The sequence below is a fragment of the Rousettus aegyptiacus genome, unplaced genomic scaffold, assembly GCF_014176215.1.
Source record: "Rousettus aegyptiacus isolate mRouAeg1 unplaced genomic scaffold, mRouAeg1.p scaffold_m13_p_6, whole genome shotgun sequence".
Classification (NCBI taxonomy): domain Eukaryota; kingdom Metazoa; phylum Chordata; class Mammalia; order Chiroptera; family Pteropodidae; genus Rousettus; species Rousettus aegyptiacus.
The window spans coordinates 103,524,185-103,547,672 of NW_023416309.1; the positions used below are offsets into that span (position 1 = coordinate 103,524,185).

Sequence of the window (23,488 nt, forward strand, 5' to 3'; positions counted from 1 at the left end):
ACCTGCTTATCATGTCTCAGACTTCACTGTTAATATCTTCCTGCCCTCGAGATTGCCTACCGTAACTCACTTGACCCAGATATTGGCGGAACAATAAGATTGCTAGTCTTGCTGTAACAACAGAAAATTTTAAAAAAACAAATTATTCTAGCTTCCTTTTAGAGAAGTCCAAGTGAAAGGAGCAAACATTAGTTCATGTCATAGGTCCTAAGCCAGTGATACCAGAGAAAACTTGTTGCTGATGGCAGTCAACCTATGTTGTCATTTTCCTAACATGATCAATGCAGGATGCATTAGTCAAGGTGAGGAGTGCAAGCTGCTATAACAAACATACAAAATAGTGATGACTTAACAAAGGTTTGTTTCTCACTATATTGTAATCCAGTACAGATCACTGAGCAGCAGCTTTCATGTAGTAGTGAAATCTCCTAGGGACTCAGAAACCTCAGTTGGATCCTCTGGCCTACAATCAAAAAGAACCGCAGAAGTGTGGAGAAATACGTAGGAGGTTTGGGGCCAAGCCCGGACGCGACATATTCTGCCCATATTTAATTAACCAGCATTCAATCACATGGCCTTCATTACTGTAAGGGAGGCTGGGAAATACAGTTTTCCCAAATGCCCAGGCAGGAAGTGAGATGGAGATCCATGATCACATCGCATTATCTCTGTCACAGTATGTCATTTACTAACTTCAATTTAAGAGATTGATTCAAGAGAGCTAAAAGAAAAGTATGAGGAAAAAATTACATTGAAACATAGCAGAAAAGAGAGATATTGAGTAGATTTGTTGCCAGAGACTGCTAAGGTAGAGATAGTTTAACTTAGCTTGTTCCTACAGAAGCAGTCTTTGTCCCCATCAGGGGATTGGCTTTGCTGGGCACAAATGTTTTTAGAGCAAGATTCTACTCTCATTTGTTAGTGTCACAAACCTAGAGGGCAGTAACTTACTTCTGATGGTACTTTATAGCTGGGCTAAGAATTTAATCGTCTATATATTTCTTTTTCAGGGTTTGAGTAAAAAAGTTGGCGTCTCCTCCTCCATCCTCCAAGGTCTCTGGATCTCCTATAGCACAGAAGGCCTTTCCATGGCGTTGGCATCTCTACGAAATCTCTACACTCCAAATATAAAGGTAAATGCACATAAATTACAGTTAAAGAATTAACTGAAAAAAAATAAAATAGGACATTTAAGTGGCTATTTAATCTGTCTTTGACTTGCCTTAGACTGTCTCCAATTAGCCTTTTATTGATAATTTGATGTATTTTAAACTGTTACATTTTTATTCCGTGAATTGAAGACCAGGCCTCTTGACCTTCTGTAAGCGGCCTCTGGTTGACAGGATCAGGTCCTGCTCCTTCTAGGGAGCCGTCGGTCTCGAAGAGCCTTCATTTGGGTTGGAGCTTTTCCGCCCAACAGCCGCTTAGTGGGGACCGTCCAGCGCTGCAGGATGAGTGGTGTTCGCTCTGGTTACTGAGCGGTTTATGTAAGGAGACATTTTACATCCCTTTCCAAAGGCAAAGTATGGAAAAAGGAACAAAAGATGATTAGAAAACAAAGTAGTTATGAAATGCTCCTAGGCACTTAATAACTCCTGGGGTCCCAGATGACTCGATAAATGATGACTAAAAAGATGCGACTGATATTTGTCTCCATATTATCTTTATTTATCTACTTATTTCTAGGTCAGCCGACTGCTGATTTTGGGAGGTGCCAACATTAATTACCGGACAGAGGTTTTAAATAATGCTCCAATTCTGTGTGTCCAGTCTCACCTTGGCTACACAGAAATGGTGGCTCTGCTGCTGGAGTTTGGGGCCAATGTGGACGCGTCTTCCGAAAGCGGCCTGACGCCCCTGGGCTATGCCGCCGCAGCGGGCTTCCTGAGCATCGTGGTGCTGCTGTGCAAGAAACGGGCCCAGGTACTGGCCACCTGGCTCTGCTGCTCCTCCTTTCTTCCTGCTGCTGTCTTCCTTCTCTCGTGTCATCTCGTGGGTCTAGGTAGAGCATATCAAACCCTATTAGGGAGCAGATCAAAGGGAGGGCTTTTGCACACAAGTTGCTCTCTGCATCGTAAAACCTGTGAGAACACATTATCAGCAGCCACAAACAGCCCTGACCTAACAACCAAGAAATCCTCTCCTGAGCGCAGGGTGAGGAAGGGGAAGTGGAGGAGCAGGGAGGCTGCAGTGGGAAGTCTGAACTGGTGGTGCCTGCAGACTCTCAGCCTTTCATGTGGAAGGAAGACAAGTCAGCCGTGGAGATAAGAACAGAGACCAGACTCCCTCATCCTGTCCTTGGAGATCACCCCCGTGGGGCAGGGGGAGAAGACGATTCTCTCTGCTTATTCTCAAACTGAGGCACTCAGAAGTGTTTCTGTTAGTATATTTTAATTCTCTGAAAATGTTTCTTTAAAAAAATGCGTTTGCCTTATAGTATCTCAACAGATCCAAAGGAACTTAATTTCAAAATGTTGGTGGGAAGAAAAGTGCTGGTCTCAAAAATGGAGGCCTCTGGGGAAAATCGTAGCCTCGTGGTATTTTGTTTCAGTCCTGAAAATAAACTGAGTATTTTGGTGTTTTTACAGGGAAATGTAGGTAATATGTAGGACCTCATGCTGAGGTGCCCAATGTTCTTACCAGGGAAGAGAGTGGGACCTCAGATTCCTTTGGGAACTGGGACCTGGGGCTCTCTGAGAAATCCCAGAGCCTTAGATGTTCACTGTGACCCGGGGATGGCCCACCTAAGACGTCCTGTTCATGGGAATGAACATCTCTAGGAACAGAAAAACTGGGCCTCGTTATTATTGCTCTAAATTCGTATTCTAATCTCAGCTGGGCCTTTTCTGCTGCTCAGCTGTCATTTTATTCATCTCTCGTTTTCCGCAGAGCAGATGTATATATACATCATTTGTATTCTTCTCAAGACCCTGTCACACTTCTTTTGCCCCCCACATGACCAAGATGGAGTTCACCTCAATATTCCTGTCTCAGAACTCTGATCCTTACCCACACTCACCTTCACTTCCACCTCGGGGACAGAGAGTTTACCTTTTTTTTCCAAAGCAATTGCCTCCACCTATCTATTTTTTATCTCAGTGTTTCTTATTCTCTCATTTTATTTCATTCTTTTTCTAAATTCACACTACCTTGTTCCCCAGTTTTTACAAACCTAATGTCTCCTATTATCCCAAAAAGAAATTTTCCACCCTCTTACTAACCAGAAGCTGCCATCCCATCTCTTCCCTTCCATGTCCACCAAGCCCATCCTAGGAGTCATCTCTACTTGCTACCTCTGCCTCCTTGCTACTCTTAGCCACTTAAAATTATCCACTTTGGAATTAAACATAACTTGGTCAAAGCCTACATTCACACTTACTTTCTCTGAGGGCTTGGACAAATCATTTAACCTGTCTCAATCTCATTTTTTTCATCTAGCAAAAGGATTTGTAGTCAGTTTGAGAATTGAAAATGATAAAGTCTTTTTATTTATTTTTTTATTATTCATTATTATTGTTAATGCCTGCAGCACCTGGTCTTCCTAGGTGGCCTCACATCCAAGTACTAAACAAGCCTGACCGTGCTTAGCTTCCGAGATCAGACATCGGGCTTGTTCAGGGTGGCATCGCTGTAGACCATGGACCGTGGCTCCAGTTGGGAGCAAACCTAGGACCTTCTGCGTGTAAAGCAGACGTGCTAACCGCTACAGTAGGGAACTACGTCCTAAAGCCTTTTTAAAAAGAGATGAAATTTCTAATCTCATGGAGTGCCTAGTAAATAATAGCCTTTAAAAAAGAAACACCCAACCTCTTGGCATTCAAATGAAGCTCCTCTCTCAGAAATCACTACCAAATGCCAGTCACCAAATAAAGTAAAATTTTCTCATCTCTCACCCCTCTAAACCTCTCCATAGTTTTGGCGGTATTGACTACACTTCTCAAAACTTGTAATATTCCCCTGGTTTTCCTCTTGCCTCTCTTCCTTCTCTTAACTTCACTAAGGTTTTGTCCTCTGGTCTTCTCCACCTTTGTCCCCTCACCCATGACTTCAGCATTAGAATACCGAAGAATGCTAGCCAGTTGTTTTGTAGAGTGTTCTTGAATTTCAGTTTGTCGGGTATGTTCTCATCGTTAGATTGAGTTTGTCTGTTTTCGTAAAGAATACCACAGGAGGGATGCCGTGCCCTCACTAACACAGCACAGCACTTCCGGACGGTATGAGAGGGTGTTAACTTCCGTCACTGGTTAAGGTAGTGTCTTCCGGGTTTCTCAAATCGAAAGTTACTGTTTTCCCTTTTTAACTGAGAATTACCTTTTAGGGAGATGCCTTCGTGACTAGGCAGATACCTGTTTCTCATCCTTTTGTCCACTAGTTTTAGGATCCGTCAGTGATTCTTACTGCAATAATTATTGCTCTGGTGTTTGCCTAAGGGCGATTTTCTGTTTCTTTCATTCTGTCAACGTTTATTAATTGGAATTCTACTGTAAAGCAGAGCTATTTCTTCTCCCCCAAGTATTCATTCAGTTATTGATTTATCATACTATGGATTCCTGGATATTGATTTTATACTGTGACTTGTAACCCACTGCCATTATTATTTATTTTGTTGCTCAAATTGCCCAGATTTGACCATTGGCAGCTCCTTCAAGTTGGTTTCTTTGTCCTTTCAAATCCCCCCACCCCATTATTTTATGAGCACCTCCATACTTCCTGGCACCACGAGATGTTCCAGACTCACCTTTTACTAGTACTGTCCTGGCCATGAAATCAACCATTTCTTCGAGAAACCAGTGCTTCTTTTATTCATCCGCTTAGTTTTTGAAAATACAGTTCTGAGCATGAAAATTCTCAGTGATTCTCTATTATAATGATTAAAATTCAGAGCACTTAGACTGAATTCAAAATATCCATGCTCTGGTCCCGAAAGACCACCTCAACTTTGTAGTTTAAACTTCCCCTTCATGTACCCTACCCTTGCAAAAACTAGAATTCCTCATTTCTTATCTCAGCAAATTGAGATAAACCTTTTCTTAGTCCATTGGGGCTGCTATAACAAAATACTGTAGACTGAGTGGCTTATAAACAACATTTATTTCTCACAGTTCTGGAGGGTAGGTCCCAGGATCATGGTGCCAGCAGATCCGGTGTCTGGTGAAAGCTTCCTGGTTCTCAGATGATGCCTCCTCCTTGTGCCCTCACACGGTGGAAGGGGACAAGCAAGCTCTCTGTGTCCTATATAAAGACACTCATCTCATTCATGGGGGCTCTGCCCTCAATACCTACATCCTAATGACATAACCTTGGGGCTTAGAATTCCAACATATAATTTGGGGGACACACAAACATTCAGACATAACACCTTTCCCTCTGAATTCATTCCTGATTCCAGCTGAGAATTCTCTGAAATTGTATTGCACTGTTACTTTCCGTATGGCATTTATTATATACTCCTTTGTTGGATAGGCTTTTGTCATACTCGTCACACATCCCCTGCCTTGTCCAAAAGTCCTTGAGCACAGAATCTATATTTTACCATCTCATTCACCTTTTTATCCTTTGTGGTACCTTGCACATAGTAGGCATTCAGTACACATGTGTTAAGGTGGCCAAGTGGACCTGAAGCTAGGGAGATCAGATGGAGAACTTCTGTTTCAAGTGCTCTGTCTACTACTGGCAGGTACCTCCTACCTGCCAGAAAAGGCTCCTCATCTGTTGAGACTCGTGGCTAGGGACCTGCCACGAGATTGAGCGTAACCAGGCTCTTCTTTCAGCCTAAACTTGTAACCAGCACTGCAGTTGTAAAAACTGCTATTGGAACTCAGTCTAGCATTAAGCTCCAAGCACCTCTGGCCGTTTTGGCCAGATCTTTGAGATTCCACCCTCCCATTGGAAAAGAGAAGCAGCCTTCGCCAAAGCTTGGGGGTCAAATGTGTGATTCATGATATGAGATATTTTGCTTCTTTGGAAGACCAAAAAATTTGAGCTTCAAAATGTTTTTCTTTCCTTTCATGATTTCAAAGACAGTTTTTTGTACCAAGAGAGCTACAAGTCTTTCAAATTTTGGTCAGAAAAGAACTATTTAAGAACAAAGGAGAATGTACCTCAGGAAAATAAAGCTGGAGCTGGGAGTTTTGCTTTTTGGTTTCTTTTGATGTGAAAACAAAAGTCTGACCTTATGAAATGAGGTTCTCCGCCGGGAGGCGTCTGCCAGACCTGTAGCCAGTGGAGCTCTAGCCTGAGCAGGAGCATGTCCTCTGAAGCATCTCAGAGTTTAGTCCCGGAGGTGGGGAAGGAAGGACAGACCTTGGTAGTCTAGACATGTGCAGTGGCCTCATATGACGGGGCTGGGAGTACAGCCACAGGCCTTCGTTCACACGGGCTTCTCTGTCCCTTAGGTGGATCACTTGGATAAGAATGGGCAGTGTGCTTTGGTCCATGCTGCACTCCGAGGTCATCTGGAGGTTGTCAAGTTCTTGATTCAGTGTGACTGGACGATGGCTGGCCAGCAGCAAGGGGTGTTTAAGAAGAGCCACGCCATCCAGCAGGCCCTCATTGCTGCAGCCAGCATGGGTTACACCGAGGTAAGAAAGCACGTGATGAGGTTTTGTTTTGTTTTTTTCAAGCTATGTGTTGAAAGACCTAAGAGACTGGGAGAAAAGGGTGGCTTTATTACAAAATTGCCAGCCTAATTAATGTGAATTAGTTTTTTGGTCACGACTCTGAGGAATAGGGACATTAGACTCCATGAAGCACTTAATTCTCAAATGTCATGATACTTAGAATTATGGGCACAGAATGTGAGAGTTGGAAAGGACCTTGGGACTCATCTAACCCAATTCCTCTCTGTCTTTCTACCCTATTTAATAGACAGTGACACTAGGCTCAGAGGGATTATTTCTTGACGTCTGTTCCCATGGGTGGACAGGGAGTCATGGGAACACCACAACATCTTGAGTCCCATCTTTGCTACTCATTAGCTCTGGACCTCAGGCAATTTACCTTATCTCTTTAGAACCTTAGTTTCCCATCAGTAAAGAGAGTCTGATTAGTTCTTTTTTATAAGACTATTAATGAAAGGTGCTTTGTATACTGTTAAACACTATACAAACGGTATTTTTTGCTAACTTACTAATAATGCTAGTAATATAGTGGCAAAATACAAGGAATCGGTAATGTGCTAGGAAATGTTTGACAACCAGCTTTGGGGAGGGCAGTGCAGTGGATCGGGAGAGAGGGAGGGAGGGAGGAGGGAGGAAGGTTGGGAGGAAGGGTACGGACATACCATCATGCACCTCGTATCAACACATCGTTCAGTGGTGGACTGCATATATGAGGGCGGTCCCATACAATCGTAATGGAGCCGAAAAATTCCTGTCTCTCAGTGATGTCACAGCCGTTGTAAAGTCACAGTGCAATGTATTATTCGTGTTTGTGGTGATGCTGGTGTAAACAAATCTACTACCCTGCCAGTCATATAAAAGAACAGCACATACAGTTATGTACAGTACATAATACTTGACAATGCATACTTTTATTTTTTAATAAAAAATATACTTTTTACTATTATTTTAGAATAAACTCTTTTTACATATAAAATAAAAGTTTGGTGTGAAACGTTGCGCACGCTGATGCCAGCAGTGGCCTCACACATCTCGTGTTTACTGTGTTACCACTTCTGTGATTCAACCAATGGATCGAGCACATTTTCTCTTACACCCGATTTAATCTCACGGTGTTTTGTTCGTTGTGGCCATAAGCATTCAAAATCCATTGCTAATGTAGCTAGTTAGAGGTGACATCAAGTGATTGACTTGGAAACAAAATTAAGAGTGATCAGGAACTACGAAGGTAGAAAATCAGTGAGGGTTACTGCTCGCCAGTCAGGCGAGTCCCATTTCACGATAGCTGCAATCTAGAAGAACAAGAACAAAGTGAGTGAAGTTAAACGATCCGCTTCATCGAAAGCAATGGAACTAAAAAAAAAAAAATTCAAGAAGGGCCTTCATCAGACGTGGAGAAGTTTCTAATGGCCTGGACTAAAGACCAGACATGGACACATATCCCTCACAGCCACCGCGATCATGGCCAAAGCAAAAGGCTTGTTTTTGATGTCGAAAGAAAAGTCCAGACCCAACTATGATGTTGACTTTACTGCTAGCTCTGGGTAGTTTAAATGATTCAAGAATTGTTATTCATCACATAATGTGAAAGCGAGTAGTGAGTCTGTGAGTGCCGATGTGAAGGCAGCTGAGGAATTTTTAGAAACACTCGATAAGCTGATTATAGAGGAAAATTATTTGCCAGAGCAAATATTCACTATGGATGCAACCTCCCTATTCCGGAAACGATGCCTTTCCATTTCATACCTAAGGACTTTCAAACATAAGGCAGCCAAGTCAGTGCTGGTTTCAAGGCTCTTAGGACAGATAACAGTCTTGCTTAGGGACAATGTTGCAGGCTACAAATTGAAACCGTTTGTGGTCAGGCACAGTGAGAAGGCCAGGCCCTTCAAGCATATCAGTAAGCACACCCTGCAGGTGTACTGTAGGAGCAATAAAAAGTCATGGATGACCCAGCTCCTCTCCCAAGATGCCCTTCTGAGTTGCTCTGTCAGCAAAATGAAAAAGTACTGTTTGGAGAATACCGTATCTTTCAAGATTTTGCTTTTTGTCAGTAGTGCTCCTGGACGCCCTTTTTTTATCGGTGATCTTCATTCTGATATCAAAGTGATGTTTCTCCATCCAAATACCACCTCTCTGATCCACCAAATGGATTTAAGTGTCATAGTGGCTTTTAAGGCCCACAGCCAGAGGAGGACCTTTGCCCAAGTTATTGCTGCAACTGAGGAAGACACCAGTGCAGTTCTGGAAGCATTACCACACCTACGACTGCATTAGGAACTTTGCTTTGGCTTGGGGTGCAGTCACCAAGGCGAATATGAATGGCACCTGGAAGAAGACAAGCGAGATTCATCCATGACTTCACGGGATTTACCAAGAAGAAGGAGGTTTCAGAAATCAGCAGCACTGTGGCTGAGGTGGCAAACGCTTTAACCTGGGTGAGGCTGAGGATGACACTGAGGATCTGCCAGAGGTGCTTCCCGAGGAAGTAATTGGCCGATGAGGAGTCGTTAGAACTGGAACAGGAACGCATAGCTGAAGACGAGGTGGAGAAAGGAAACTGCGGAAGAAAAAGAAGAACACTTAAGAAAATGCACAGTGAAGGGTTCAGCAGACGCTTTTGCAGACCTCAGCAAGCTCCTTCCTTAATAAGTTCGAAAACATGGACTGCAACACCAAAACGTTTTCATTAAGAGGGGAATGTTCATGGTACATTATCTGTTTATGTGCAAATCTGTGATTTAAAAAAAAAGCAAACCCCCATGGACATATTTCTGAAAAGAGTGACACTTCCTCAAGAAGAGTGGCATGCAGGTCCTTCGGGGGCAATTCCAGAAGAAGGCATTGTTGCCGCAGGAGGTGACAGCTCCGTGGGTGTTACTGTCTCTGAAGACCGTCCCTTGGGACAGAATGTGGAAGACAGTGATGTTGACCATCCTGATCTCGTGTAGGCTTAGGCTAACGTGTGCGTGCGCGCGCGCGTGTGTGTGTGTGTGTGTGTGTCTTAGTTTTTAACAAAAAGTTTTAAAAAATAAAAATAAATTAATTTTAAAGGTAGAAAAAATGTATAGGATAAGGATATAAAGAAAGAAATTATTTTGTACAGCTGTACAATGTGCTTGTGTTTTAAGCTAAATATTACAGAGGTCAAAATTAAAAAATTTAATTTACAAAATAATAAAGTTACAGTAAGCTGAAGTTAATATTATTGAAAAAATTTTAATTTAGCCTTTAGTCAGCATTTATGAAGTCTGCAGTGATGTGCAGTGATGTCCTAGGCCCTCACATTCACTCACGGCTCACTCACTCACTCACCCAGAGCGACTTCCGGTCCTGCAAGTTCCATTCACGGTTCTATTGATTTTTATCTTCCAGACTGTTTTCACTGTACTTTTTCTGTGTTTAGATACATTTAGATACACAGATACTTAACATTGTGTTATAATTGCCTATAGCATTCAGTACAGTTACATTTTGTGCAGGTTTGTAGCCTAAAAGCAATAGGCTGTACCACATAGCCTAGGTGTGCGACTTAACCACCCAGGTTTGTGTGCGCATGCTCTGTGATGCTCCCGCAGAGGTAAAATCACCTAATGACAGCTCCAGCCTGATGACATTTCTCAGAACGTATCCCCATCATTAAGCAATGCGTGACCACTTAAGTTTATAATAAATTTTACTGATGTCAAGAACATGTAGCAGCATACAGTTTCAAATAATAGTGGAATGTACAGTCCTCTTAATTGAATGATTCTGTTGATTTTCGTTAAATTTGTATTCGTAGCCAGCCTATGGTTGCTATGGATACTCAGCCATGATTTGATAAATGGAGTCGTACCACATTTACTAACTCTTTTCCTGATAATTTTATTGTCATTTAATCTGGTATGTGATCTACTGTTAAACTACTTCTCATCCTTATGCAAATTATAATAATTAAACTAGAACCTCTTTCAGCTTTAGCACTACAGCAGATCCTGAATTTGTAATGTTTGCCGGTTTTCAGGGTGTAAATACTCCCCCCATGGCTGATTTCAAGCTACCAGTGTGACACCTCTGAACACAAAGTTGCAAAGAGATGCGCAGTATTACACCATTCTGTAATATTTCCATCATACAGGCACAATAAATATAAATAATTTCAAGAGCATAGATAATAGTTAAATGTAGTTAAGTAATTAGGACGTTATGAGATTTTCTTTCTGACCTTGTTTTAAGTATAATTTAATTGTAATTTAATTTTTAATAAACATCTTTGTTTAACAACTGGCTTGCCAAATTCCTGAAAATTTAATGATCAGCTTTTATGGACCAGTCAAGCTGACTCACCACTGCGTGAGATGATTCAGTGACACAGCTATCCCGTCAGCTGAACCAATAGGTCACCGCGGGAATATTGAGTAAAATTAGAATTTTTATTATCTATGGGAGATTTTTTTTAACTCTCTCCATAGTCAAATTCCTGGGGACGGAGCTGTCACTTTCCTTTGTTCCTGGTAGCCGTTCTCCCTTCACTGTCCTCGGAACAGTCCTGGTACTTCTGAGAGAGAAAAAGATCATCGCTCTGCTCTGAAGAAATGCAGACCCTAAGTCTCCTCCTTATTTATTTTCTGGTTTTTGTCTATTGATTGTTTTTTTTGTTTGTTTGTTTATTGGTATCTTATGGGGAAGATGAGGGGTTACGTCTTAAATATGATAAATATGTAATTTTTTTTAAATCACATGCTGTATAAGTGAATTATGTCCAAGAGAAACATGTACAGTGTACCTGAACAGATGCTCGTCATGACAGCTTTGGGTTTCCTTGCCGGGACGGGCAGTCCGGCTTCGTTTTGTGTGCGAGGGATCACCCGGTTACCTTCCACACCTCACAGGCTAGTGCCAGTAGCATAGTTTTCCACCCGAAGTTTGAGCTGACACAACTTCTTGTTTCAGATTGTCTCCTACCTACTTGATCTTCCAGAAAAAGATGAAGAGGAGGTGGAGCGAGCACAGATCAACAGCTTTGACAGTCTCTGGGGAGAGACAGGTACCTGTCACGGACGTCACTCTGTCCTCTCATGAGTGCGTTGTGTTTGTGTGGAGATGCTCTCTGCCCTCTCCCACCCCGATTTTTTCTCTAGCATACCTCGGGCCTCTCTGATGGCTTTGGTACCGGAGACCAGTTCAGCCAAAGTAAAAAGGCAAGCAGTTCCCTTTTTTAATCCTCTTTCCCTTTGGACTCTCCGTACATTAACACCAGAGTCTCCCTTCAAACAAAACTTTCCCCCTGCTCTTGTTCCTAAATATTTTTAAAAGACTGAAAGTTTCCTTACAATGTGCCAAACCAGAGCAGAAAATAGTTGTGGCCTTTCTCTCTCTCTTTTTTTTTTTAAAAATGCGATCCTCTTAACAGTTAGGAATATCTATTTCTCCCATCAAAATAACTCTCTTCACCTGTAGTTAAAGGAAGTTAAGTTAAGGAAGTTAAATTTCTATCCCCATCTCTGGCCTAGCCAAGTGTTCTCATGGCAGAGTGGTATCTGACACAATTAAACTGGCGCATTGTGAGTAAAGTGGCGACCTGGATGCCAGATGAAGGCAGCACCCTGTGAAGCCCGGCCCCGTGCAGCCTCTCTGGGTCTGCAGCGTGGCGCTTTCTGTGTTCCCTGGTACTTAGCACACACACACACGCTCTTCCTTGTGACCTTGCAGGAAGCGATTGTTGTCTTTCCCCCAAGTCTAAACTGGAACATCTGGAGAAACCGTAGTAACCTCGTATGTGTTTTTTTGAAACCAGAGCAATGCGAACTGTAGTGTCACCACAGGTATGTGCCATTTTTGCCAGGAGAAGTAGACCCATAATGAGTTGGCCGGTTTGGGGAGAATATTTGACCAAACAAGAAGGGTATGTGTTCTGGTTAGAGTCACAGTGTTATTCAAAATAAAAGACACCTCAGATTCACTTAAAATTTATAATTCCCTGTTGAACTGTGATGTTTCCACCCATGGCAAAAATCTTGTATAGGTTTCATGCTTCTTTAACATCCTGTAGAATGGCCTAAAGCCCAGGAATCTACTTCTCAAACAGTCTCTCCCTCTGAAAGAGCCAAAGAGAGCAGATGCCAGGCAGCTGCAGCTTAAGACCCTGTGACAGATTAAAGGAAAATGTGCAGCTGGAAACAGCTGCTGTCTCTGGGACCCCACCCTGAGGGAGCCAGAGCGCAGACGGAGGGAAAGAGCCCGGCCTAGGCACCAGCAGCTCTGGAGGATGCGTGTTGTAACCTAGCACTGCGGAAGCAACACCTTGGTTTCCTTCTCCCATCAACAAAGCCTTCCCCGGCACAGCGTTGCCACAGCTCCCAGTAGACTCCTGTCGTTGGGCCATGCACATGTAACCATGGGGAGGGAAAAAAAAAAGGCGTGGTCCAGCGGTGCTGATGGACAGACATCACAGCCTCACACAGTGATAGATGTCAGACATTCTAGTGCCAAACTGAATTCCTTAGAACTGTTCAGGAAGTGTGTGGGCTAAGTAGAAGACATTTTTATTGATATGAATTTCTTATTAGAATAAAACTTTATGGTCTCAGGACTTTTAAAACTTGCCATGCTTTAAACTGTGCAGTAAAGCTTGTTCCATTGTCTTAACATATGTATCATATCTCAAGATTGTAAAAAATCAAAGCTTCATGTCATTTTGCTTATGATCAGAATTGTGTTATGTTTAACTTGCTATTTATATGAAATAATTTCAGCATTATAAACATGAAGTGCTACTTAAATCCGAGATAGAATGAAGTGTATTTGTAATATAATTTATAGATCTATAAAAAGTTATTTGACCTCAGAAAAATTTCTGGGAAACAATGTCACTGCTATATAAAAATGTCCCGACAACCCACTACGAGCATAGAATAGACTCCAAGTTGCTTTTCTGTCCATAGTGATGGATTCACTAAGTACACACGTTCCGTTCTAACCTGTAGCATATACATCATTTATAATTGATAAACACCCATTGAACTGTAATGTTTCCTCCAATGGCAAAATCTCATATGTTTCTGTCATGTGGAGAATGAAGGGCTATGACCTGCAGTCAGCTGGCTGGCATCTCATATCTGCAACCCTAGCCTAAACAGCATAATTTTACCTAAGGAAAATACCATAGTGATTATGTTTCCAATAATCCGTATCACTTACTATATCGAATCTGACACTACTAACTGTAAGAAACTGTATAACCATTATATTATGTGCCACTACAAAATTTAAAAAAAACTCTGCCTGTTAAACTGACACAATTCTCTATTGTCACATCAGCTGTAAGACGCATTCTCATTTCAGACATGGTAAAATGTGAAGAAGAAAACGTGCATCTTAGAATAGATGAAACATGTCTCAGCATATAGGGAAATAGTAACTGAGATGTAGTTTTTACATATTCGATTTTCTAAAAGCAGATCATTAAAATACCCTAGTTGTCTTTGTCCCCCTTTGCAGCCTCTTTATCCTTTCAGATGGCATCTTCCTACATCCAGCTTTCCCCGGCTGGCTGACCCCATTGCATCCCATAGGGTTTTCACAGACTTCTTATGGAACAACACAGAAGCAATTAAGGTGACGAGATCATTCACCATCCCCTCCTCTCCTGTCTTATGGGCACAGACTGGGACCAGCATTAAAAGCTTCTAGCAACTCTGGAGGGCCTGAGCCATCCCGTAGCCCCAAAGAAGCGAGAGTTCACAAAAGAAACAAGATGCTCTCAGTTCACGCCCTCATTATCTCTGGTCTAGATTTTTGCGGCTACCTGGCTATCTCGTAGTGGATCTTTTTGTGCCTAGCCTCACCCTTTTGTGATTCATCTCCTGGACTTCAGCCAGAGTGATCTTTCTGAGCCACAGTCTATTCGGGTCACTTTCCTGCCTACCACCCTTCAGTGACCACCTGTAGTAGTAATTAGGTTGTTTAAGGTAGCATAAAAAGTCCAGTCGTGATGTCTGGCCTCATCTGTTACCTGTCTTCTCCAGCAACTCCAGTAAGAAATAAGTATGCTGTTTCCCATCTCCTTCCCTTTATACATACTCTCCCTTGACCTCGCTTACCTATAAGTGTCCTGTTTCTCCTAGAGCGTCTAGCTCAGCTTGTCATGTCTTCCTGGAGACATTCTCAGACACTTCTTCCTCTCTGCCACCTCTATACTACCAGCCTCCATGGACTTATCTCCATTGGGCATGTCACGCTGTAGAATAATATATGTGTTTATTTGTCTGTTATCCTTGCTTTAACCATGAGTTCTTTGAGAGCAGAGACAGTGTCTGACAAATAGCTCAATAAATGTTTAATTAATATTGTTTTGGATAGCAGTAATCAGTTTATGTCTCTCCAACCACCTCCTTCCTATTGGTCTTAAATGACCTATTTGCTGTATTCTTTCAAGGTCGAAAATAGAAAAACAAAAGAACCATTTGCTTCACTGCATTCTAATAAGTGTCAGCATCCCATCCAAGCAGACCTTGGCTAGTTCTCCAGCTGTAACCTGCATCCTGTCTGCCTCTTCAAACTCCTTAGATGTTTCCTTCTGAAAAAGGACCATTTGTGTCAGATAATCTCATCAGATGCTGACAGGCTAAGGGAATAAATTCTGTTACTGGTCTCTCCGGAAGAGATTTGGCTCTAAATCGCTATTTGCTCTAAGAATCAGCTTGTTGTTTTACAGAACTGGCTTTACTTTAATCTTTTTTTTTTTTTTCCAAAAGTTTTAACAGTTTTTGATAAGACTTCTGTAAAATCCAGCCAAAGCAACTCCTTGCTCTTGGATTTAGAAAAGCCCAGATCCCATTTTACATAGTTGTGTTGTTCTGAGACAAAATTGGCCAGCTGTGTTAATGACCATGTGCAGCTATCAGCCGGAGATTCCTGCCCAGTTACATCATGATCTAAGCAATAGAGAAGATATAACAAAGAAAAAGTCCAAATGGAACATTCTCTCTCACATAAGTTTATTATCCAGTGGAGTGAAACGGGCCAGTCAGAGCAATATAATTCCAGGTTAGAGTGGACAGTATAACTTTAGCTTTCAAGATGGGCACTGGTTGTGCATTTTCAAATGTGTTCTGTTCTGTGTTCTCTCAGCATCGTTGCTGAGATACTTGATTCTGAAATACTGTCTGTATTTCCTCCAGGGCACTATAAATTATTTTGAGAAGAAGAATGTGTTTTCCCCTCCCACCCATACACAGGACATTAAAAGGGAAGTTTGCAGCAACCCTATCACCTAGTAGCTACTTTAAATAGAATCAGAACATGGGAGTTAGAGATTTTCCAGATCATTTGTTTTACGTACCAATAAGGTGACTCTGGTTCCTAACAAACATAGGACCCAGTCAAGTCCACCCCACCCCCAACCCAGCTTTACAGAGCTGTAATTGACATGTAACATTGTATAAGTTTAAGGTGTACAACATGATGACTTCCAGTCAAGTTCTTAAACTGCTCTTGTGTTCTGACCCAAGAACTAAAGTGGTTTTTTTTTTTTTTCCTGAACTATTAGGAATATAAACTGGAGAAAGAGGAAAGATCACTGATTTAAAGAATAAGAGTCAAACTTCTTCAATCAAATAATCACACCCATCACTACCTGTGCTCATTCATTCAGGGCTTAAAAATGACCCTCACTCAGATAGGAAGGACCAAGACTCCTCCTTTCTATGATACCTCATCTATGTGTTCCCTAGCCTGTCAGGATCCGATGAGATTATCTGACACAAATGGTCCTTTTTCAGATGGAAACATCTAAGGAGTTTGAAGAGGCAGACAGGATGCAGGTTACAGCTGGGGAACTAGCCAAGGTCTGCTTGGATTGGGATAACATCTGCCAAATGTTATCTTTTTCTGATTTGTCATTGGAGTAGGTAGCCATAATAAAGGAAGGATGCTCAAACTACTACATCAGTTTTCCAAGTTAATTTGGGAGAAAGTTCCCGATCCTCTTTATCTTCTAACAGTGTTTACCATCTTCCCTACCCTCATCTATTCTTTTAAACACTGAACCTATATGTTTGAGATTCCCAGTTAAATGAGACAAAAACATATTTGTTCAGATACGGACTTAGTAGAAAGTATAGCTTCAATTCTTCTTGCAACTATTGAAATAGTGCTCAGAGGGTGAAATAGGCACTCGTAGAATCTCCACTGTATCAAAAATCTTCAACAGTGGCCAACAGCACATAAAGAATGTTTACGTTTCTCCTGCTAGGTCCTGCATACTCACTAGAGCTATTTTTTATCTGTGACTCCATTTTATATTCAGAAGAAAAGAGCCTTTGTCACATCTTTCATCTTTAAGACTATTACCTTGAACAGTTCTGATCCTCCCATAAAAATGGTTGCAAATATACTAGAAACTTCTGTCTCGACTAATGAGAAAAAGAATAAAAACTGGCCCAAGGCCCTTAGACTGTAGTACCTGACTTTGGTTCTTTAGGTTTAAGGACCCAGGAAAAGAGGTTGGCCAGAGGTGCTTCCTAGCTAATTCTAAGAAGGCCATTCTCTCTGGGGCCACGCATGGACCAGTAGAAGGATCGTAGCTAGGAAGGGATACCAAAACAGATGTAGGTCAAAAGCAGAGAAGACGATCAGGGTAGGAAAAGTGGAAACCAAGGAAGTTTGACCAAAGGTGATTTTTCAATAATTTTATTGTTTTATTTTATTATTTGTCTCCAAAACTTTCTTTCATGGCAAAAGTAGCTAAAATCATGATTCTTGGAGGTAAAGGAGCAGTTATATTAATCAAATACAGGTACACTGCCATGCGTAACACACAGAGCTGGAGAGGGCGGGAACCACCTGTCCTCAGTCTGTGTTCTCTGCCCTCAGCCCTGACAGCTGCAGCCGGAAGGGGCAAACTGGAGGTGTGTCGTCTGCTCTTGGAGCAAGGAGCAGCAGTGGCACAGCCAAACCGCCGAGGGGCGGTGCCCCTGTTCAGCACAGTTCGCCAAGGCCACTGGCAGGTAAGCAGGGTAGCTGCTTCCAGTCCCATGAGCAAGGGTGAGTTCTAGGTGGGAACTTCTGATGCAGAGAGCAAAAAAGAAAAAAACAATCACAAAATTTGAGTTACCCAGCAGTCATCGAGTTTGAGGACCTGGGCATTTGTTATTAATATTCTGGTTAGTTGAGAATATATCAAAAAGTTCACGTTCAAAATTGTCGTCATGCTCTAGACTATAGAAAGACTAGCTCCTTTTGGCCTGGTCGTGGCATGACCTCCTTCCAGAGGACATTTCAGTGTCCACAGGTTCTTGCAAAGATTCATATCTCAACAGATCCTTGCTAACCACTTACTTGCAGGTGTCTCAGACTTGCTGAAGGAAAATGTGGTGTATATAAATTCTAGTTATACGATCTTTCCAGATGTTTGGCTTCTGGATAAGTTTATACACACAGGGTGGAAAAGGAAGCATATCATTTAATAATCTTTCAAAATCTGAGCAGATTAAAAGCTCTAGAAGCCCGACAGTGCTAAAGACTTATCAGAGGCACTTTATTGTATTCAGTTCAGTCGTAAAGATTCACTGCAGGCAGGTTTGCGACTCCTAGAGGTCCATAAAATGGCAGTGACAGAAGTAGTGACTTGTGTTGGAGCTTCAGTTACATGATTGTTTAGTCTACATCTTGGCCTTTGTTATCTTAAATTCTTTTTTCCTTGGTGGCTGAGTCAAACATTGAGTTGAATTCTCGTTTGGCTGTCCTTAAGAGGGTCCGAGCACAAGTCACATGGTGCTAGGGCTGGGCGGGAACCGGAGGGGGCTCTCGTAGTGGAAAGTTACGTGTAGAAGCGACTCGTGTACGGCAGCGGGAGTCCACAGTGCGGGGGACACCTGCGCGTGCCTGCGTGGCGGCTCTTCCTGGGTAGTTAGTTGGTCTGTTTCTCTGCCCTTCCAGATTGTTGATCTTTTACTCACCCATGGAGCTGATGTCAACATGGCAGACAAGCAGGGCCGTACCCCTCTGATGATGGCTGCCTCTGAAGGCCATCTTGGAACTGTGGACTTTCTGCTTGCACAAGGTCAGTACTGGGAGGCCAGAGCTGGATGGTCGGAATAGATATTAGTAATCCACTTGGTTAAGAAATGAAAGCCCATCTGCTCTTCTCCTGTATGCAGTCGGGTCCCTTCCAACTCTGACATTCTGTTTCTTTATGGCTTGAGGGGGTCTTTAGTATCCTCATCCAATTAACATATTTAAAACTCTTTAATTTAAATCCATGATCTCCAAACTTGGAATTTTTAATGTACACTCAGTAAATGTTCATCTTCCAGGGAGTGTATTTGGACTTCACCTTTATCAGTTCTTTCGTAGGCCTGCACCACTGATACCTTTTTTGTATCCCAAGGAGGCAATGGGAGGTTAAGACAGTTGCTGACAATGGGACCCTATTTGAGAAATCGGGATATTATTATCCTCCTGTTGTTATAAATTCCTTTTGACATTCACCAACATTCCTGTATTCCTGGTGAAAGAGAAGTAAGTTAAAGGATACACAACACCATCAGAACATTTCAGGCTTCTTATGATTGCTATGACCTTAGTCACCTTTGTGAGAACAGTGGCGAGTGATGGTGGACATGGACCTCTGTAGTAGAAAAAGCTCGGGTCACTGGTGACTCTACAGTACCATCTAGTGGAGCCTGAGCATTGACATGAAGCAGGGCGCACTGTGATTGCAACCACTGTTAACGATTCCATTCCAGCTAGCCTCCCCTATTAGTAAACCGGACCTAAACGTCTAATTATATCCACAAGAACATACACTTTAAGGAAACCAGCCTTCTGAAGAATCATGCTCGAGCTGAAGCAGCTGAGGGTAGTTGACTTAGGAAGCAGACAAGGTTTCTTCTAAGATTTCAAACTACAACTCAGTTAGAGATTTATTGGATCTTAGCTGTATCTTCCAAAGAAGATTTCCTTCCACAGCCTCAGACTCACAAGACTGGGTCACAATCAGAGAACTGCTCTCCCAGTGTGCAAAGTGGTTCTTGTTTCCCCAGTACAAGCCACCAAACGGGTCTGGTTTCATGCTATCTCCCCTCACTTCTGGGGGCTGGGGAAGGAAGGGGATGTGCCTAGATTCCCAGGATACATTGTGGCAGGAGTAAATGTCCAGAACGGGCCGAGTCTACTGGAAAAGGCAGGACCTCTTCAGCCACTGATAACCTTTAGATAGTTACACTGTGTCTGCCACATTCCAGCAGAAGCTCATCAGGCACAGGTTGCAGAGAGTTCATCTCCCTTATCACTGCAGACATTCTGGTCTTTGTACTATTTCATTTTTTCACATCTAAATCAGAAATGTTCACTAAATCAATAAATCCTACAAACATTTAGCCTACATTATTTGTAGAAAACTATGCTAGGAACTATCAGTGATTTTTTTTTTTAATTAATATACTGTATAATTTGTGCCCTCAAAAGGTCTGTGATCTGGCAAGGAAGAGATGAAGCAAAGATAAATAGCTACCTTAAAAAGCAGAGAATCCCAAGTGCTCTGATAAAGGTATTTGAGTTAGAATAGGACAGACCGTGAAATCTGAATAGGAAAAATGTTCCGTATATCTGGAGGGGAGGTAATAGACTTGAGAAGTGGAGGAGGAGGAAGAGTACACAACAGGTTTGGGGAAATATGCAAGTTTGTCCGGTGAAGTACATGGGGACGATTGGGAAATAAAATGGGAAACATGTGTGGAAAGAAATTGAAAAGGAGCAGATTGAAAGAGTTAGGACTTAATTCTGAAGGCAACGGGGAGCGTTTCAAGATTTTTTAAAAAAAAGAATTGGTGCCAGAGTTGTGCTTTTAAAAAAAAAAAAAAAAAATCACTCTGGCAGTAGTGTGAATAGATTTGATGAAGGAATTATAGTGGCCAGGGGATCAATTAGGAAGCCATTGTAGTAGACGAGATGAGAGGTAATGAGGCCCCAGTCCAGGTGCAGTAGCTGTTAGAACAGAACAGAAGGGCAAGTGCAAAAAAGAATTTGGATATAAAGATTGATTGCATGGAGGAAATGAGGATGGATGAGTTGAAGATAATGCCAGAGTTTTAAGGTTGATGTCTTTGAGAACTGTGGTTCATTTAGTTGCAAGTTGGAGAAAAGAGACAGGGGGAAGATTACAAGTTAAGTTCGGGAAGTAAATTGAATACATTTCATGTGTATCTCCTTTTAATTTTTTGAAATTCCAACTTTCCTTATATTTGGAAAAGGAGTTTATCTGTAATATACATCCAGAACCTTCTTATCCTGCTCTTCCCACCGCCGGAGGCTCTGTCCAGGCAATTTATGGATGTCGTGTCTGAGAAGAAACCCTTGGATTCTGTCCCATATTCAAAGCCATTCCATGTTAGAGGCAATGTTTGAGTTGCGGACTCTGCCATTATGAAAAGATAATCAGTACATAAATGTCTCTCATCAGTTTTAGAGCCATGGTACCTTCCAGCCCTTTATCCTGCTATGGGAAGCCACCAAGTCTGGTTGTCTGACCCTAGGGATACAAAGGTGATAGGCCAGATGACTGCTGAGTAGATCCTGAGCTGGCTGTGGCAGGTCTCGAGCTCGATCTGACATTGAATTCTGTCCTGCTGAGGAGGCAGCCTGGCGGGTGTTCCATGTGCAGTCGGTCCATCTCTAGTTAGGATGACATGCCAGCTGTGTGAAAAGAATTACCTTAGGGTGCTCTTCAGAACTAGCAAGGGAGTGATAGGCTCTTTGCCAGCGCAGAGCGTACAGCCTAAGTAAGAACCAAGTTTATGTTGAATTTTAGACTAATTACAAAACAGTGTTGAGTACGCTTGATCTTGACAGATGAAAATAGAAAGTTTGAAGGCAGATGAAGACTATAAAAGGCGCCAAGAGAGTGGGGATGGGATTATTGGAGGCTGACGAGTTTCATTCAACTCCAGATTTCCCTTGTGACCTGGGCTCATCAGTCCCTTCCCGTGAATCCATTTCCCCCACGTTCTCAGGAAGGTGCAGGTGGCTGGCTCTGTCGTCAGTGACGAGCGTGCACTGACTTATTTTACAGGAGTCTCTCAAGGAGTTTATACTGTTTTAAACAGAAGACTTTCACTGAGTTCAGAAAACATTCATTGAGAATTTATTACATGCAAGTAGGATATATTTTCAAAGATGAATAATAGACTAAGGTAACATGGCAGGCAGATTGAGGATGAGGTAACAGTGAATCGGGAGAAGTGTCTTGGAATTCGAAGTGGTTCCTAGGGAATGGGTACAAATTGGGTTTAAAAAAATAGGCAAGTCATGGAGGGAAAGGGTAACATAATCAAAAGTGAGGGTTCAAGAATACTGTAGAAGCAGCGAGCACATCCATTTGGACAAAGTAGAGGATTTTCCCAGAGGAGTAATGAACTTAAGGACAGAGAGTCCCTAGGTGGTAGAGGACCTGGAATGCCCAGTAAAACAACCGGGCAGTAAAACATTCTACTGATGGCCTGTAGGGGCAGGGGTTTTATTAAACAGTTTTATTGAAAGAGAACTCACGTTCCAAAAACAAAAGCCGCCCTTCGGCAGCGTGCACTCCTCAAGTACCAGCTTTCCTTTCCATTTCAAGTTCCGTGTTTTTCATGTTTCCTTGGCCATGTTGTCCTGGCTCTTATAGGCGCCTCTATTGCTCTGATGGACAAAGAAGGATTGACAGCCCTCAGCTGGGCCTGTTTGAAGGGTCATCTCTCAGTCGTACGCTCCCTGGTGGATAACGGAGCTGCCACAGACCATGCCGACAAGAATGGCCGCACCCCGCTGGATCTGGCAGCCTTCTATGGTGATGCCGAGGTGGTGAGTGCCTTTAACAAGTAGGGAGGGGGACGGCCCCCTGTCCGTAATCTTACCTGAGGTTGAGGGTAGAGGAACACGTTGATGATCCCTGATAACAAAATTCTCAGGTCTATACTTGCTAGAGAACAGGAATATTCAGAACACGGTTAAAGACCAAGAACATGAATGTGACCTGAACACCACGGCTGCCCAGCCTGGTCCAGACCAGCAGTTGAGCCAGGGGCAGACAGCGGCCAGAGCCCCAGCGGAGCGGTGCTGAGCCGCTGCCCTCGCGTTGACTGCCCTGCTTGATCCCCGTCCTAGGTCCAGTTCCTGGTGGACCACGGGGCCATGATCGAGCACGTTGACTACAGCGGAATGCGCCCTTTGGACAGGGCAGTGGGGTGCCGGAACACTTCTGTCGTCGTCACTCTTCTGAAGAAAGGAGCCAAGATAGGTAGGAGAAAAGGAAGAAGGTGCCGGCCATCTGTGCCCAGGGGCCAGACTGGTCCAGTGGTCTGGCTGCCCTGGGTGTTTGGTGTGAATGCGTATAGTTTCCCCTCTGCCCTGGCCCAATTATTGTCCAAGTGAGCAGGAAGACTCTTGGCCCTGAGAAAGCCATCTGAGCCATAGTCTACACCAGGGGTCCCCAACCCCCAGGCCAAGGACCAGTATCGGTCTATGGCCTGTTAGGAACCGGGCCGCACAGCAGGAGGTGAGCAGCAGGCAAGCAAGCGAATCTTTGTCTGTGTTTGCAGCTGCCCCCCAGCGCCAGCATCACCGCCTCAGCTCCACCTCAGATCACCAGGCATTAGATTCTGATAGGAGCACCGGTCCCTGGTGCTAAAAAGGTTGGGGCCCTCTGGTCTACACTGCCGTGTGTCCAAAATCACATGGTTATCTGCCATGCCCCTAGTAGCCTTAGCCAGGAGGCTGTTCTGGTCTTAAGCGCCTCTTAGTGCTGATGCCTCTGCGCCAGCCCACCCTGTGAGCGTCCTGGATCCCTGCACGGCCATGAGCCTTTGCTTCCCCTGCTCTGTATGTGCTTCAGACTCTCAGGTCCC

General features: G+C 43.1%; 1 protein-coding gene across 8 annotated transcripts in view; it reads left to right on the top strand.

Annotated features, from left to right (window-relative positions):
* TANC2 (tetratricopeptide repeat, ankyrin repeat and coiled-coil containing 2) overlaps nt 1-23,488 on the top strand; it is a 288,365-nt gene that overhangs the window by 249,844 nt on the left and 15,033 nt on the right. For all 8 annotated transcript variants that reach the window (XM_016128285.2, XM_016128304.2, XM_016128256.2 and 5 more), the window contains 8 exons: nt 1,011-1,133; nt 1,687-1,923; nt 6,396-6,581; nt 11,556-11,649; nt 17,478-17,611; nt 18,543-18,666; nt 22,270-22,445; nt 22,749-22,881. In XM_016128285.2, the coding sequence (XP_015983771.2) occupies nt 1,011-1,133; nt 1,687-1,923; nt 6,396-6,581; nt 11,556-11,649; nt 17,478-17,611; nt 18,543-18,666; nt 22,270-22,445; nt 22,749-22,881 (1,207 nt within the window). The remainder of the gene's footprint in view (nt 1-1,010; nt 1,134-1,686; nt 1,924-6,395; nt 6,582-11,555; nt 11,650-17,477; nt 17,612-18,542; nt 18,667-22,269; nt 22,446-22,748; nt 22,882-23,488) is intronic.